This window comes from Carassius carassius, chromosome 4, assembly GCF_963082965.1.
Source record: "Carassius carassius chromosome 4, fCarCar2.1, whole genome shotgun sequence".
NCBI lineage: Eukaryota > Metazoa > Chordata > Actinopteri > Cypriniformes > Cyprinidae > Carassius > Carassius carassius.
The window spans coordinates 43,076,158-43,091,796 of record NC_081758.1 but is presented as its reverse complement, the minus strand read 5'-3'; the positions used below and the strand labels follow the sequence as shown (position 1 = coordinate 43,091,796).

Here is a 15,639-nt window from a genome sequence, read left to right as displayed (position 1 = left end):
AGAAGGCTCAACAGTGCCTAAACTTTTTCCGCTGACTGAAAAGAGCAAGTCTGCATCCACCCATCCTCACCACATTCTACAAGGGCACCATTGAGAGCGTGCTGACCAGCTGCATCACTGTTTGGTATGGGAACTGTAGTGCAGCAGACTGCAAGACCCTCCAGCGGACAGTGAACACAGCTGCAAAGATCATCGGTGCCCCTCCCCCCTCCATCCTGGACATTTTCCTCATGACGCATTGCTTCAAAAGTGCTCAATGGGGCAGTTGTGGCCTAATGGTTAGAGATTTGGACTTGTAACCCGAAGGTTGCAGAGTCTCTGTGTTGGCGGGAGTTGTAGTTGGGGGAGAGTGAATGAACATTGCTCTCTTCCAACCTCAATACCCATGGCTGAAGTGCCCTTGAGCAAGGCACTGAACCCCCAGTTGCTCCCCATATAGCTGCTCATTGCTCCGGGTGTGTGTTCAATTCTCACTGCTTTGTGTGTGCACTTGGATGGGTTAAATGCAGAGCACCAATTCCGAGTCACTACTTGTACTACTTTCACTTTCATATATATATATATATATATATATCTTGTTTAAACTCTTAATTTAATAAAACTTTAAAGAGAACATTAACCCATTATAGCAGTTCGAACTGGATAGTCTTGAAAAAACAGTTGCATATATAAGACTCAATTAAAGTAAATGTGTTTTAAAATATGCATAATGACTTTTGCATGTACATTATCAAAACATTCATATTTGGAGTAAATTTCAGAATGAGGTTTTGATGATCTGTGAATCAGGTTGAACTGGAGACTAGTTACTCTTGATTAATATGGTTTGTGAATCGCTACTTCATATTTTTGGACAAATAGTGTCTGTTGTTTACATTGCTATTACATTTATTAAATATGTATTAAGTATACTCAAATTCTTTATATTTAAAATACTAACATTTTTTATATTTAATGCATTTACAGCTAAACTCAATGCATTTTTTCATGCCAATTTATGGTAATTACCAGATAATACGTTTTTGCATTATAAAATGCATTGCTTGATTATAGGCATCTGTATATTCAATGAGTGAAAGGTGCCATTTTAAATTATGTACCAGCCCTGACCTTTGACCTTTGTTTTTAAAGTCGTCTTTACAGAAATTAGTGACCATTTGACACAAGATCACTGTAAAAATGCAATTGCTTTGCCTGTTCCTGCTGGTGACCGGCAATGTGTTTGCCAAAGAGGTCCACAAGATGGAAAGTGTTGGGACAGTGATTGGAATAGACCTTGGGACGACCTACTCATGGTGAGAATACGTTTGGATTCATATACAGGGTCATTAAGATGTGTGTGTGTGTGTGTGTATACATTTTAAGATTGTTGTAATTATTTATGATTTTATATATATATATATATATATATATATATATATATATATATATATATATATATATATATATATATATATATATATTATGTTTCTTTCCATTTGTTTATTTATTTAGTGTTTTATATATGTTTTTTTTCCTAGCAATGGTCTGCTCTAAATCATTTCTCTAATATTTATAATTAACACGAGTTTGTTCTTTTACACATTTTGTATTTTTTTTGTTTCAGTGTTGGAGTGTTCAAGAATGGCCATGTCGAGATTATTGCCAATGACCAGGGAAACCGCATCACTCCATCATACGTGGCCTTCACCACTGAAGGTGAGCGTCTCATTGGAGACGCTGCGAAGAACCAGCTGACCTCTAACCCTGAGAACACCGTCTTTGATGTCAAGAGGTTAATTGGCTGCACGTGGGGCGACTCGACTGTGCAGCAGGACATTAAATACCTTCCCTTTAAGGTACACACATCTGCCAGCCTGTGTCTTAACTGTATTAATCTGTCTCTTTGTCTTCAATGGGGACGCTAAATACCTGTTGCATCTCTTCCAGGTTATTGAGAAGAAGAACAAGCCTCACATCCAGCTGGACATCGGATCAGGTCAGATGAAGACTTTCACTCCTGAGGAAATCTCTGCTATGGTTCTGACTAAAATGAAGGAAATGGCGGAGGCTTACCTTGGAAAGAAGGTAAAGTTTTGACTCCAACATCCAAAAATGTTATCTCTGTTGCACTGCAGTAAAACTCAACATCTGATCCATTTCTGTTTTTCTTAAGGTCACACATGCTGTGGTCACTGTGCCCGCTTATTTCAACGATGCCCAGCGCCAGGCCACCAAAGATGCAGGAACCATCGCCGGTCTGAATGTCATGAGGATCATTAATGAGCCGTGAGTATAGAATTACTTCTGCTTCTTTGTAAAACAGGTTGTTTTTTAAAATAGGTATCTTGTTTAAATTGACATCAGTGTTATTTTAGTTTGATTGATATGCTATTATAGCTTCTAGAAATAGTTTGATATAGATTTAATTTTTATATCATTGTTACCTCTCTGTACAGAAAAATGAAGGAAGCGCTAATTTTATCTGTAGCACAGCATCCTATTTTATATAATACATATTTAAAAGATTAAAAAAAATTAAAAAAAGAAGCTGCATGGTTCGCAGTGCCAATGGAAACAGGAACAGATGGTACATTTGAATGAGGACACGTTTTATAATTTTTTTATTGCTTAGTGTGTATATATTTATATATAGAGAGAGACAGAGAGTACAATATAATAAGATGCTTTCGACGCCATCGCAAAAGACACAGGACAAGCACATATTAATCATAGACTGTATTTAATCCATGTTGTGATAACTGAGGAGAGCCCGTTATAACCTGCTCCCGCCCATATTCACAGCGGCATCTGAAAAAATGTTGCACGTTCAAAATCTATTGTGACCGCCCCTTCATGTGAAAATTTTGGCATTTCGCTGCGTTCCAAAGTTAAATTTTGATGAACTCTGAACTGCGAATCCACATCACGTGAAGACGCTGGACCAGTAGAAGATCGATACGTCACTGCGTGACCTCTCTGTACAAAAATTTGAAAATAAAGGAAGCACAAACTTTTGCTGTTGCGCAGTGTCCTATTTTATATAATACATATATAAAAGATTTCAAAACAAAAACAAAGAAGCTGCATGGTTCGCAGTGTCAATGGAAACAGATGGTACATTTGAATTGAGGATACGTTTGATAATTTTTTATTGCTTAGTGTGTATATATTTATATATAGAGAGAAACAGAAAAAGTACAATATAATAAGATGCTTTTGACACTGTCACAAAAGACACAGTACAAGCACATATTAATCCATGTTGTGATAACTGAGGAGAAACCATTATATCCTGCTCCCTCAGCCGGTGACTAACTTTCCTCACACAGTGGACCACTAACTCTCCTCACGGATGACTCACTTTCCTCATGCAGCGGACCACTGACTCTTCCTTCTGGCCTGCCATAATTTTAGTACTTCGACAAACTAAACCTTTTTTTTTTTTACTTTTATTTATATGGCGCTTTGTACAAAACAGATTGTGTCAAAGCAGCTTTATTGTGTTAAACAGGAATATACAGGTGCTGGTCATATAATTAGAATATCATCAAAAAGTTGATTTATTTCACTAATTCCATTCAAAAAGTGAAACTTGTATATTCATTCATTACACACAGACTGATATATTTTAAATGTTTATTTATTTTAATTTTGATGATTATAAGTGACAACTAAGAAAAATCCCAAATTCAGTTTCTCAGAAAATTAGAATATAACTTAAGACCAATACAAAGAGAGGATTTTTAGTAATCTTGGCCAACGAAAAAGTATGAGCATGTACAGCACTCAATACTTAGTTGGGGCTCATTTTGCCTGAATTACTGCAGCAATGCGGCGTGGAATGGAGTCGATCAGTCTGTGGCACTGCTCAGGTGTTATGAGAGCCCAGGTTGCTCTGATAGTGGCCTTCAGCGCTTCTGCATCCTTGGGTCTGGCATATCACATCTTCCTCTTCCCAATACCCAATACATTTTCTATGGGATTAAGGTCAGGTGAGTTTGCTGGCCAATTAAGAACATGGATACCATGGTCCTTAAACCAGGTACTGGAAGTCAAGTCAAGTTACCTTTATTTATATAGCGCTTTAAACAAAATACATTGCAACTGAACAACATTCATTAGGAAAACAGTGTGTCAATTATGCAAAATGACAGTTAAAGGCAATTCATCATTGAATTCAGTAATGTCATCTCTGTTCAGTTTAAATAGTGTCTGTGCATTCATCTGAAGTGACCCCAACTAAGCAAGCCAGAGGAAACAGCAGCAAGGAGCCAAAACTCCATCGGTGACAGAATTGAGAAAAAAACCTTGGGAGAAGCCAGGCTCGGTTGGGGGTTGGGGGGGGGGGGGTGCAGTTCTCCTCTGACTAGACGAAACCAGCAGTTTAATTCCAGGCTACAGCAAAATCAGATTGTGCAGAAGAATCATCTGTTTTTTGTGGTCTTGTACCGGTGGTCATCTGAGACAAGGTCTTTACAGGGGATCTGTATCTGGGGCTCTAGTTGTCCTGGTCTTCGCTGTCATTTTAGGTCTGTAGAGGTCCTTTCTATGTACGGATCCACCATCTGGTCTGGATACGTACTGGATCCGGGTGACTGCAGTGACCCTCTGATCTGGATACAGACTGGATCTGGTGGCTACAGTGACCTAAGAATAAGAGAGAAACAGACTAATATTGGTGTAGATGCCATTCTTCTAATAATGTAGCAAGTACATCTGGTGTTGTGGGAAGTGTTCCCGGTTCCGATTTACCTGATTAATGCAGCCTAAAAATCCTTTAACAGATTTGGATATTAGAAGCATATTAGTGTGTTATGTGTAAGCCAGGTTAACGAGATGGGTCTTTAATCTAGATTTAAAATGCAAGAGTGTGTCTGCCTCCCGAAAAATGTTAGGTAGGGTATTCCATAGTTTAGGCGCCAAATAGGAAAAGGATCTGCTGCCCGCAGTTGATTTTGATATTCTGGGTATTATCAAATGCCTGAGTTTCGAGAATGCAGCGGAAGTGGAGAATTATAATGTAACAAGAGCTCATTCAAATACTGAGGTGCTAAACCATTCAGGGCTTTATGAGTAATAAGCAATGTATTAAAATCCATAGGGCTGCAACTCACGATTATTTTGATAATCGATTAATCTGTCGATTATTTTTACGATTAATCGGTTTATGTACTTATATTTTAGTTTTTTCCATTTTTTCCCCAAGTAAATTATTAATAAATGGTCTTTATCCTTCAGCATAGGTTTTTAACAGATTTTAACAATTTTGCACGGTCATATCCTCATCAAAAATATACCTGGAGTTGTTTTATTGTGTTAGTAATCCTTTGTCGAACTCTTCTGCAATCAGAACACTGACCCATACTCTAGCAAATTTCACAAGTAGATTTCAAATAATGTTTTCACCATGGCAGTCCTTAGAGCTCCTAAAGTAGTTTAACATCCCGAACAAAGGGGGAAGTCGTGGCCTAATGGTTAGAGAGTCGTACTCCCAATCAAAGGGTCGTGAGTTCGAGTCTCGGGCCGGCAGGAATTGTGGGTGGGGGGAGTGCATGTACAGATCTCTCTCCACCCTCAGTACCACGGCTTACGTGCCCTTGAGCAAGGCATCGAACCCCCAACTGCTCCCCGGGCGCCGTAGCATAAATGGCTTCCCACTGCTCCGGGTGTGTGTTCACAGTGTGTGTGTGTGTGTGTTCACTGCTCTGTGTGTGTGCACTTCGGATGGGTTAAATGCACAGCATGAATTCTGAGTATGGGTCACCATACTTGGCTGAATGTCACGTCACTTTCACTTTTCACTTTCAAAGCTTATTAAGGAATCTTTCAGAACATATTTTCACGAAGAATAAGGATAAAACAGAATAAAATTGCAGTGCATTGTATTGTATTATTTACTGGGAAACAGCTTTATAGATTTTGCTGTGAAATTGTAAACAATCCTTCGAAAAAAGTGCCAATGGCATGAAACCTGAATGGAACTCACAATTTAAAGTAAAATCCATCAGTAGGTTCTGGGAGGAAGTGCTTCAATGCACGATAAACTGCTAGCATCTCTAGACAATTGATATGCCATGTCAGAAGACGACCACTCCACAGACCACGGGCAGGGTGGCCACTCATGACCGCACCCCAAGCAGTGAGGGATGCATCCAGCAACAAGGAGATCCCAGCACCGGGCCCTGATTCAAGAACCAAGGTTTCTTCCACATTTCCAAAGCACGGAGGCAGTGCTGTGTGACCTTGATAGTTCCAAGTGGATTGCCCCTCGGGGAAAATCCCTTGGTCTTGAGCCACCACTGTAGGGGTCTCATGTACAGCAGGCCAAGAGGTATCACGTTGGATGCAGCTGCCATCAGACCCAACAATCTCTGAAATTGTTTGACAGTGAGTGACTGGCCTTCTTTGACTCTCTCAGCTGAGATGAGGATCGACTCGATACGAACAGGGGACAATTGTGCCTGCATCGTGGTCAAATCCCATACTACACCTAGGTAGGTGGTTCTCTGAACTGGAGAAAGTACACTCTTCTTGGCGTTCAGTCTCAAACCCAGCTTGCCCATATGTGCGAGAATGACATTTCGATGCCGAGCCGCAAACTGCTCTGACTGAGCTAAAATCAACCAATCGTCGATATAGTTGAGAATGCGGATGCCCTGCATGCGCAGGGGGACCAGAGCCGCATCTACACATTTTGTGAATGTGCGGGGTGAGAGTGCAAGGCCAAAGGGAAGTACTCGATATTGGTAAGCTTCGCCCCCGAAAGCGAACCTCAGAAACTTCCTGTGTTGTGGAAGGATGATTGTGACAAACCAGTCCTAGGACCTGATCTGAGCTACAACATGCTTGATCGTGAGCATTTTGAACATCAGTTTCATAACTGATCGATTTAAGACCCACAGATCTATGATCGGATGCAACCCCCCCATCCTTCTTTGGAAATATGAAATACCGGCTTTAGAACCCGGACTCCCTGTCTTGAGGAGGGACCACCTCAATGGCCTCCTCCCCTAATAGGGTTTTCACTCCTTGTTCCATAACCAGAGCCTGCTCTGGGCCGACTAACATTGGAGTAACCCCGTTGAATCTCGGGTGGTGGAGAGCAGAACTGAATACAGTAGTATTTTTCCACTGTGCGCAGGACCCATTGAGATACATTTGGCAGTAGTTTCCATGCTGCTAAATAATCTACTAAGGGAATCAGTCTCTCGAGACTGACCTCTGGTGTAAGAGGCCCTCGAAGGGGCGGCGAGCACCTCAGCTCCGCTACGCACACGGGCGGAAAATACTGAGGACATTGCTCGCTGGAGGCCGCTGCGCCCTTGAACTCTGGGTTGGCAGATCAGCCCCCAGAGGGTGCTGAGGCAAGCCAGGCACCGTGGAATGCGGTATACGCCGCTTTACCCCAGTAGGGGCCGCCCCCTGCAGTCGTAACCGAAACGTGTCAGGACTTCTTTGCTGAGGACCTCCCAGCCTGAAATACGGCCCTCAGATCCGCCTTAGACTGGGAAAACTCTGGTTCATATAGACTGAGGGAACTGCTCCCGCCCAGCAGCCCCTCCAGTATATATAATTTCTCAGAGTGAGATAAATGTCATTATATTCCTCAGAATTTAATGCCAACAAACAATCAGATGAGTAAACATGGTCTGCCTTGTTGATATAATTCATATCTAACTTCTCATAGTCAGATAAATACTGAATTTAATTCCTCAGAATTAATGCAGTAAACCATTCAGATGAGTAAAGACGGTCTGGTTTTGGTAAGATTCACATCAAAACTGAAATGATGTAATACATGCGTTGCCTTGGCAGCACGCCAGCTGCTTACACAAACAATATTAATCTCCTCGGAGATAAGTAGCTGCAGCTGCGAGTTCACAGAGGGGGAAGGAACCGCTGCGCTTGCTTCCGAGCCTCGAGAATGAACTCTAAATCTAGGGAACATGGGTGGAGATAGACAGAGCCGTCTTCGCCCCGTCCTTAGATATGGGAGAAGCACAGTCAGCCCCCTTATTTTTTCCCGAGAGCTGACTGCGTGAGCTGCGCTCCTCATTAATGCTGCTCGTTATACAGAAACTGATGCTTGTATAACTGCTGTCTGTGCAACTGATGTTTATGCAGCTTATGTTTGTGCAACTGCGAGCTCATCGACGCCCTCTGAGAAAAAAAAGGCGGTGCGTCACGGCCGTCACTCGGGGGGAAGGACCGCAAAAACTCGGGCTTCCGAACCCGGAGATCAGGCAGATCTGGCGGGTGAGGTAGGAGATAGGGACGCGCCCATCTCCATACCCTCCAGCAGATCTTATCTGCGAACCCAGCGAGTGCAGGTGCCTCTCCGCCTCTGCGAAAATGGGACCGACACCGGAGGAATGCTGGTGAAGACTCCGTCTCAAGAGAGTCCTCTGGGATCGAAGTGTCCACATTGGCTTGTACCAGTGCAGGCAGTCGGCTCCCTCAAGAGCCGTAACAGCGTGCCTCAATCCCAGGCAGACCGCGCACAGACCGTGTATTCCCACTCCTGATGAACACACAATCTGAAACGCGATCTGGATTCACCTTTCAGATGTCTCGTCTTAGCTTTGCTCTTTGACTATCACTTACTCTTTGAGGATCTAATAGTGACAAACAACAATAAATAAGAATGACAAGACAGAATGATATGTACACACAGAGCGCTTGCTGAAATACGCAAAGCTGAAGCCAGCTGCGCAGCTCGTGCCATTATAGCTTCCTGGTCACTTACGTCACAACGCCCGTGAAGTCACGCTCTTCTAGAAGACAGATTAGATATGATATTCAGAGTCGCTCATGCTAAACGCGTCCCCCAAAGCGTTACAACGCAGCTCGAGTTCCTGAAGAGGAACGATATGATACCTCTTCATTCACTGCCACGAATTGATGGCGGTCATATAAGTACGGTTTAAACCATGCTAATGCACTTCCAATAATGCCAACAAAGTGTTCTAGCCTATGCAAAAGAATTGCGATGAGTGGGGAGGGGGGCCAAGATCTGTGGGAAAGTAGCGACGCCGGTGGAGTGATTGGAAATGAGGGACACCTGCGACACTAACCGGTCTCGAGTCCCATGGAGGAGATTGGAAGGATACCAAAGAGGAGCGACGACAGTGAAAGACGAGAGAGAACCAGGCCTGGAGTTTATTTTGTGTTTTATTTTGTTTGTGTGTTGCAGTCATCCGCGAGGGGCTGTCACACTGTTTTGTGTTTATTTTAATATTAAAGTTTTATTTGAATGTCCGCCGGGTTTTACTTCCTTCTTCCCGTGAATATGAAGGTTCTATATTATTACACTGGTACCAAAACCCGCAGTGCCATCGGGCAGGCATAACAGTCTGGCGCCATGGAAGCTTGAGGCAGTGGGCTGGAGTGAGTTGCTGGGGACAGACGAGCTCGCTGCCGAACGATTTGGAAGGGCGGCTGCCGTCCATGAGGGAGCAACTGATTTGGCACCGTTCACCTGGGGGCCAGAGCCTGCTGCCTTCCGCCATGATGGGGAAGAGCAGGGAACGGGGGACTCCTGCCGGCTGCCCAAAATTGGAGGAGCCATCGCCATCCACCAGGCAGCGGAGGAGTGTTGTGCCGTCCACAGAGGGCCGTCCAGTGCCACCACTAGAGCGCAGTCTCGGGAGTACCCACCAGCCTGTGAGGGGCGATGGGGGTATGTGATGAGTGGGGCGGGGCCAAGAGCCATGGGAATGGAGCGAGGCCGGTGGAGTGATTGAAAATGAGCGACACCTGCGAGTCCCACGAAGGAGATCGGAAGGATACAAAAGAGGATGAGAGAGGACCCGGTCTAAATTTTATTTTGTGTTTTGGGTTTTGTTTGTGTTTTTTGTCGCTGTTTTGTGTTCATTTTATTATTAAAGTTTGAATGTCCGCCATTGAACCTCAATTGTTACTTGTTGCTCTTAAATTGGTTTGGATGTTTTTTGTATTTTCTAGTTCGGCAAACAGGCACAGTCTCTATAGTGTGATATCTAGGTGAAAGAGTCTCTATGTGCTGAGAATTAACTGACCTCTGTGACGTGAGGCAGCTAGCAGACGGTCGGTTTAGCCAGTCTGTCTGCTTCCTGACCTGGGCCCCAGTTAGAAGGCCCCAGAACATCTGAAATCCACATCTAACATAAGTGAATGCTCTTTTAATATTATCGCTGTGTATATTTCCTGATTAACATCATTCTGACTCGGTTGCAGGAGCAAAATATTAAACATATTTGCAGCACCATTTACACATCTGTGTTTATACACCTGGAGCAATATGCAGCCTAGAGCATGTAATCACTCTGAGGACTACTGGTTTCGTCTGGTCAGAGGAGAACTAGCACCCCAACTGAGCCTGGTTTCTCCCAAGGTTTTTTTCTCCATTCTGTCACAGATGGAGTTTCGGTTCCTTGCCGCTGTCACCTCTGGCTTGCTTAGTTGGGGTCACTTCATCTACAGCGATATCGTTGACTTGATTGCAAATAAATGCACAGACACTATTTAACTGAACAGAGATGACATCACTGAATTCAATGATGAGCTGCCTTTAACTATCATTTTGCATTGACACACTGTGTTCAGTTGCTTTGACGCAATGTATTTTGTTTAAAGCGCTATTTAAATAAAGGTGACTTGACTTGACTTGACACATAGATAAGGCCATGAGAACAGGGTTAAATGAGACAAGCATTTTTGTGTAGGCATTTCAGCTGGGGTTCGCTGTATTTAGCGGAGTAATCTCAATGTCACAAGTGTTTATTTCTAAGGCTGATGTTACATTAGCTGCGTGAGTGTGCAGTTGATTCAGATGCACTCACTGTCAGAAGCACACATGTGGCCAGAACACAATCACATACACCCTATGTCCGTCTTCATTCGTATCACACATAGAACCAATATAGCTCTCAGCAGTTGATAATTATATCATCATATCACCCTAATTTCTTAATGTTAAAGCCTTAAAAGGGAAATAACCGTAGCCTAAGACCCTCTGTAATGCAGCTCTGAAATGAATTGTTACTGATACAAAGAAGTCTTACTGTACTTAAATGGAAAAATACACAATTCTCACAGTGTTGCTGAACAATTAATCAAAGGAGCGTTGCTTTATGAACACAGAGAGTGCTCACAATGAGCTATCACAAAACATTTCCAACTGGGTTTTATTATGAATCTCTATGAATCTTTATTATGAATCACCTTGTTCAGGTGTGTTTAATTAGGGTTGGAGCTAAACTCTGCAGGATAGTGGCCCTCCAGGACCGGAGTTGCCTATCCCTGGTTTAGATGATTTCACAAGTTTATACAATTCGTCCTCTCCTATAGTAGAGAATGAGTGGAATTGTTCCTCAGGCGATCTATAGCATGTTATCTGATGCAATACTATAGCTGGCGGTTGCATGGTTAAAATTTTATCTCTAATATATCGATCTTAGAAGTAAAGTAATTAATAAAGTCATTACTGCTCTGCTGTTGGGAAATGTCAACACTTGCTGATCCTTTATATTTACATTTATATTTGAATAAATACCTGGGGTTATGTTTGTTTTCTTCTAAAAGAGATGAAACATAATCAGTTTCTGTGGGATAGGTTACTTTCCTGCCAATCAATACGAAATACCTCCAGTTGTGTTTTCCTCCAGCTGCGCTCCATTTTCTGGGGTGCTCTCTTGTGCGAGTGTGCTCATTATACCACGGTGTCAGACTGTTTTATGTAATCTTCCTTTAGCATAAAGGCAAGTAATCCAGATAACCAAAAGGCAGCAAACTCTGGCAAAAAGTTAATCCTACAAACAGGCAAGAAATCCAACAGTGTCAGCAGTTGTGGTCGGGGACAGATTCTGAAAACGGCTTGTTCTGGGACATTGCTTATGATTTACAGGGATTAAAAAAAGAACTCGTGGGTTTTTATGATTATTTGGTTGTTATCTACACTCACTGCCTACACGGTGTTCAATTTATGTTCAAACAACATGTTAACATGTCTCCCAAGTTAAGAACACCAAAGGCAACTGTGGCAAGGAACCAAAACTCCACTGATGACAGAAACTGAGAAAAAAACCTTGGAAGAAACCAGGCTTAGTTTTTTTGGGGGGGGGGGGGGGGTCAGTTCTCCTCTGGCCAGATGAAATCAGCATAGCTTGTTTTAAGTCCAGGCTGCAACGCAAATAATACTGTGCAGAGGACTTTTCTCGTTCTCATGGTCTTGTGCTGATGGTCATCTAGTTGATAAGTTCTTCACAGGGGGTCTGTCTCAGTGGCTCATCTAGTTGACATTCAGGGCTCTAGAGATCATTTCTAGGTGATTATTCAACATCTGGACTGGATACAGACTGGATCCGTGTGGATCTGAATTAGAATGTAAGGCACTAATATTAACGTAGATGCCATTGTTCTTACAATGTAGCAAGTACATTCGGTGTCATGGGAAGTGTTCCTGGTTCTGGTTGACCTTATTAATGCTGCCTACACTCTAAAAAACACTGGGTTGGTTTTAACTTAAATGCTGGGTTGAGGCCGCTGGGTAGGACATTGAATATAAACTTAACAGACCACTCAGATCATTAGGATCAGTTAGAAATACCAAGGGTTCACACAAAACAAGTGGAGTCCGCCTATAGTTATTATGCTGCCTGCAGTTGGAATCAGCTTCCAGAAGAGATCAGATGTGCTTAAACATTAGCCACTTTTAAATCTAATCTCAAAACTCATCTGTTTAGCTGTGCATTTATTGAATGAACACTGTGCGATGTCCGAACTGATTGCACTGTATTTTACGTATACTACTATTTTTAACTGTTTTAAATTGATTTTAAATCAATGTTTCAATAAAAAAAAATTTCAGTGAGCATGTCTGCAATGTATTTCAGTCCAAGGTCATTGAGTGATTTATAAACAAGTAAAAGTACTTTAAAATCAATCCTAAATGGAACTGGAAGCCAATGTGAGGACCTGATGACTGGTGTGATATGCTTAAATTTTCTGGTTCTAGTCAGAATTCTTGCAGCAGCTTTCTGGATGAGCAGCAGCTTTCTAATGGTCTTCTTGTGAAGGCCAGTGAGGAGACCATTACAATAGTCCACCCTGCTGGTGATAAAGGCATAATCAAGTTTTGACTGGAAACAAAACATCTAATTCTTGCAATGTTTTTTAGATGATAGTATGCTTAGTTACTGCTATGACATGACTACTGAAACTAAGGTCTGTCTCCAGAATCACACCAAAATTCCTGACTTGATTTTTAGTTGTTTGACCCCTAGAGTCAAGGTATGCATTCACCTTGAAAACTTAATCTTTGTTTCCAAATGCAATGACTTCAGTTTTTTCCTTAATTAACTACAGAAAGTTCTGGCACATCAGGTAAATCTGGGGTATCATCAGCATAGCTGTGACAGCCAATTAGGTTCTCTCTCATTATTTGACTTAGTGGCAGCATATACAGTACAGGCTAAACAAGAGCAGTGCAAGAATAGAGCCTTGTGGAACTCTGCGTGTCATGGAATTCCACTTGGACTTATACTCTACTATACTCACATAATAACCTCTCTCTTCTAAGTATGACCTAAACCATTTAAGTACAGTCCCAAAAAGCCAGACCCAGTTTTCCAGTCTAGTAGAATGTTATGAACATGACATATTTTGCCATAGTCAGAATTTAAGATAATTTAATTTATTATCTTAATGAGTGCTGTCTCTGTGCTGTGATGCAGTTGAAAACCAGTTAAAAATCGTCCAGGTACCCAATTACGTATTTGTTCAACTGAATAAAAACTACATTTTCTATAATTTTGCCTATAAAAGGAAGATTTGATATTGGTCTATAATTGCTCAAAATTTCTTCCAAAATTTTGCAATCAATTGCTTCAAAAATAGACATAGTATCTTTTTGATACTACGGCCGAATCTGTCTGACCTCTGCATTACTTGAAGATGTGCTAGTCACCTTCCTGATATATCTCAAAAAGGAAGGAAGCAAATTCATTGCATTTGCTGTCGGAGAGCATTTCACTGAGAATCTGACTTGGGGGGTTTGTCAGTCTCTCAACTGTAGCAAAAAGAGTATGAGTGTTGTTTAAGTTACTGTTTATAATTCCCACACTCCTCGTACCACTGGGAGAGGTAGAGGTACTGGTCTCCTTATATCAAAAGAATGGAAATTTGATCTTCAGCCATCACCTACAGGTTCATTGGAATTACATGCCATTACTGTAACCCACCCTGTTAAAATCCACTTTGTGGTCATTTATCGTCCCCCAGGTCAATTGGGAAACTTCTTGGAGGAGTTGGATGTGCTGCTATCAAACTTTCCTGATGATGGTACTCCTCTGGTACTGCTTGGTGACTTCAACATCTACCTGGATACACCCCAGGCTGCTGACTTCAAAACTCACCTCATTTGATCTCAAGCAAGTGTCTACTACAGCGACTCACAAATCAGGCAACCAACTGGACCTAATCTACACGCGCTGTTGTTCTGTGGACAACTCTTCAGTTGCTCCACTGCACACCTCAGACCACTTCCTCATTACTGCTAACCTAGCACTTACTCCTGAAGCGGCACACACTCCAACGCAGGTCACCTTTCGACGGAACCTACGCTCACTCTCTCCATTTCGCCTATCTTCTGTGGGTTCATCCTCGCTTCCTGCACTCTCTCAGTTGTCAGCTCTGGACACGAACAGCACTACGGACACTCTTTTCTCCACTTTAACATATTGCTTGGGCAACTTTTGCCCACTGTTGTCTAGACTAGCACGCACCACCCCATCTGCCCCCTGGCTGTCCGAGGTTCTCCGTGAACATCGCTCTAAACTCAGGGCTGCAGAGAGGAAATGGCAGAAATTCTTCAGTCATACCTTCGCTTACTCACGTTATCAACTCCTCTCTTCATTCTGGAACATTTCCCTCAGCATTCAAGCAGGCTCGGGTAAGCCCACTGCTCAAGAAACCATCTCTAAATCCAGCGCTTCTTGAAAACTACAGACCGGTATCCCTTCTTCCATTCATTGCAAAGCAATCATTTACTGAACCCCTGTGACTAACTAGCAAGAGCAGCTTAAAAATCCTCAGTACTCATCTTACTGGACCTATCTGCTGTTTTTGACACTGTTAATCACCAGATTCTCCTGTCCACCCTCAGAAAGATGGGCATCTCTGGAACCGCACTCCTGTGGGTTAAGTCCTACCTCTCTGACAGATCCTTCAGTGTGTCTTGGAGGGGTGATGTTTCTAAGTCACAACACCTTGCTACTGGGGTTCCTCAAGGCTCAGTACTTGGACCACTTCTTTTCTCCATCTACATGACGTCATTAGGATCTGTCATTCAAAAGCATGGCTTTTCTTATCACTGCTACACTGATGACACCCAGGTTTTTTTTTTTTCCTCCATTACGAAAATTAACAATAACACCACAAATCATCGTTCTTGTAGTCATGGTAACTGCAAATTAACAATGGTTTTATTACTTCAAATAATAATTTACAAAGAAATATTAATATACTGTAATATTTTTTTTGTTGTTGTTGCTATAAAAACAGACTTAAGCCATCAATAGCCTTTAAAATGACTTAAAATGCATTATATAAAAAAACCATGAGGCAATAATGATTGGTTAATAATAACACTGTTAAAATACATAATGTAGGCAAATATTA

At 42.1% G+C, this 15,639-nt stretch overlaps 2 protein-coding genes across 2 annotated transcripts in view; both read left to right on the top strand.

The window, feature by feature from the left end:
- The window catches only part of LOC132140099 (endoplasmic reticulum chaperone BiP-like), a 182,972-nt gene that overhangs the window by 99,295 nt on the left and 68,038 nt on the right, over positions 1-15,639 (top strand). The window lies entirely within an intron of this gene.
- The window catches only part of LOC132140100 (endoplasmic reticulum chaperone BiP-like), a 51,273-nt gene continuing 36,795 nt past the window's right edge, over positions 1,162-15,639 (top strand). Inside the window, exons 1-4 of the mRNA XM_059548925.1 lie at positions 1,162-1,295; positions 1,607-1,838; positions 1,930-2,067; positions 2,156-2,268. Of these exons, the coding sequence (XP_059404908.1) occupies positions 1,180-1,295; positions 1,607-1,838; positions 1,930-2,067; positions 2,156-2,268 (599 nt within the window). The 5' untranslated portion in view covers positions 1,162-1,179. The remainder of the gene's footprint in view (positions 1,296-1,606; positions 1,839-1,929; positions 2,068-2,155; positions 2,269-15,639) is intronic.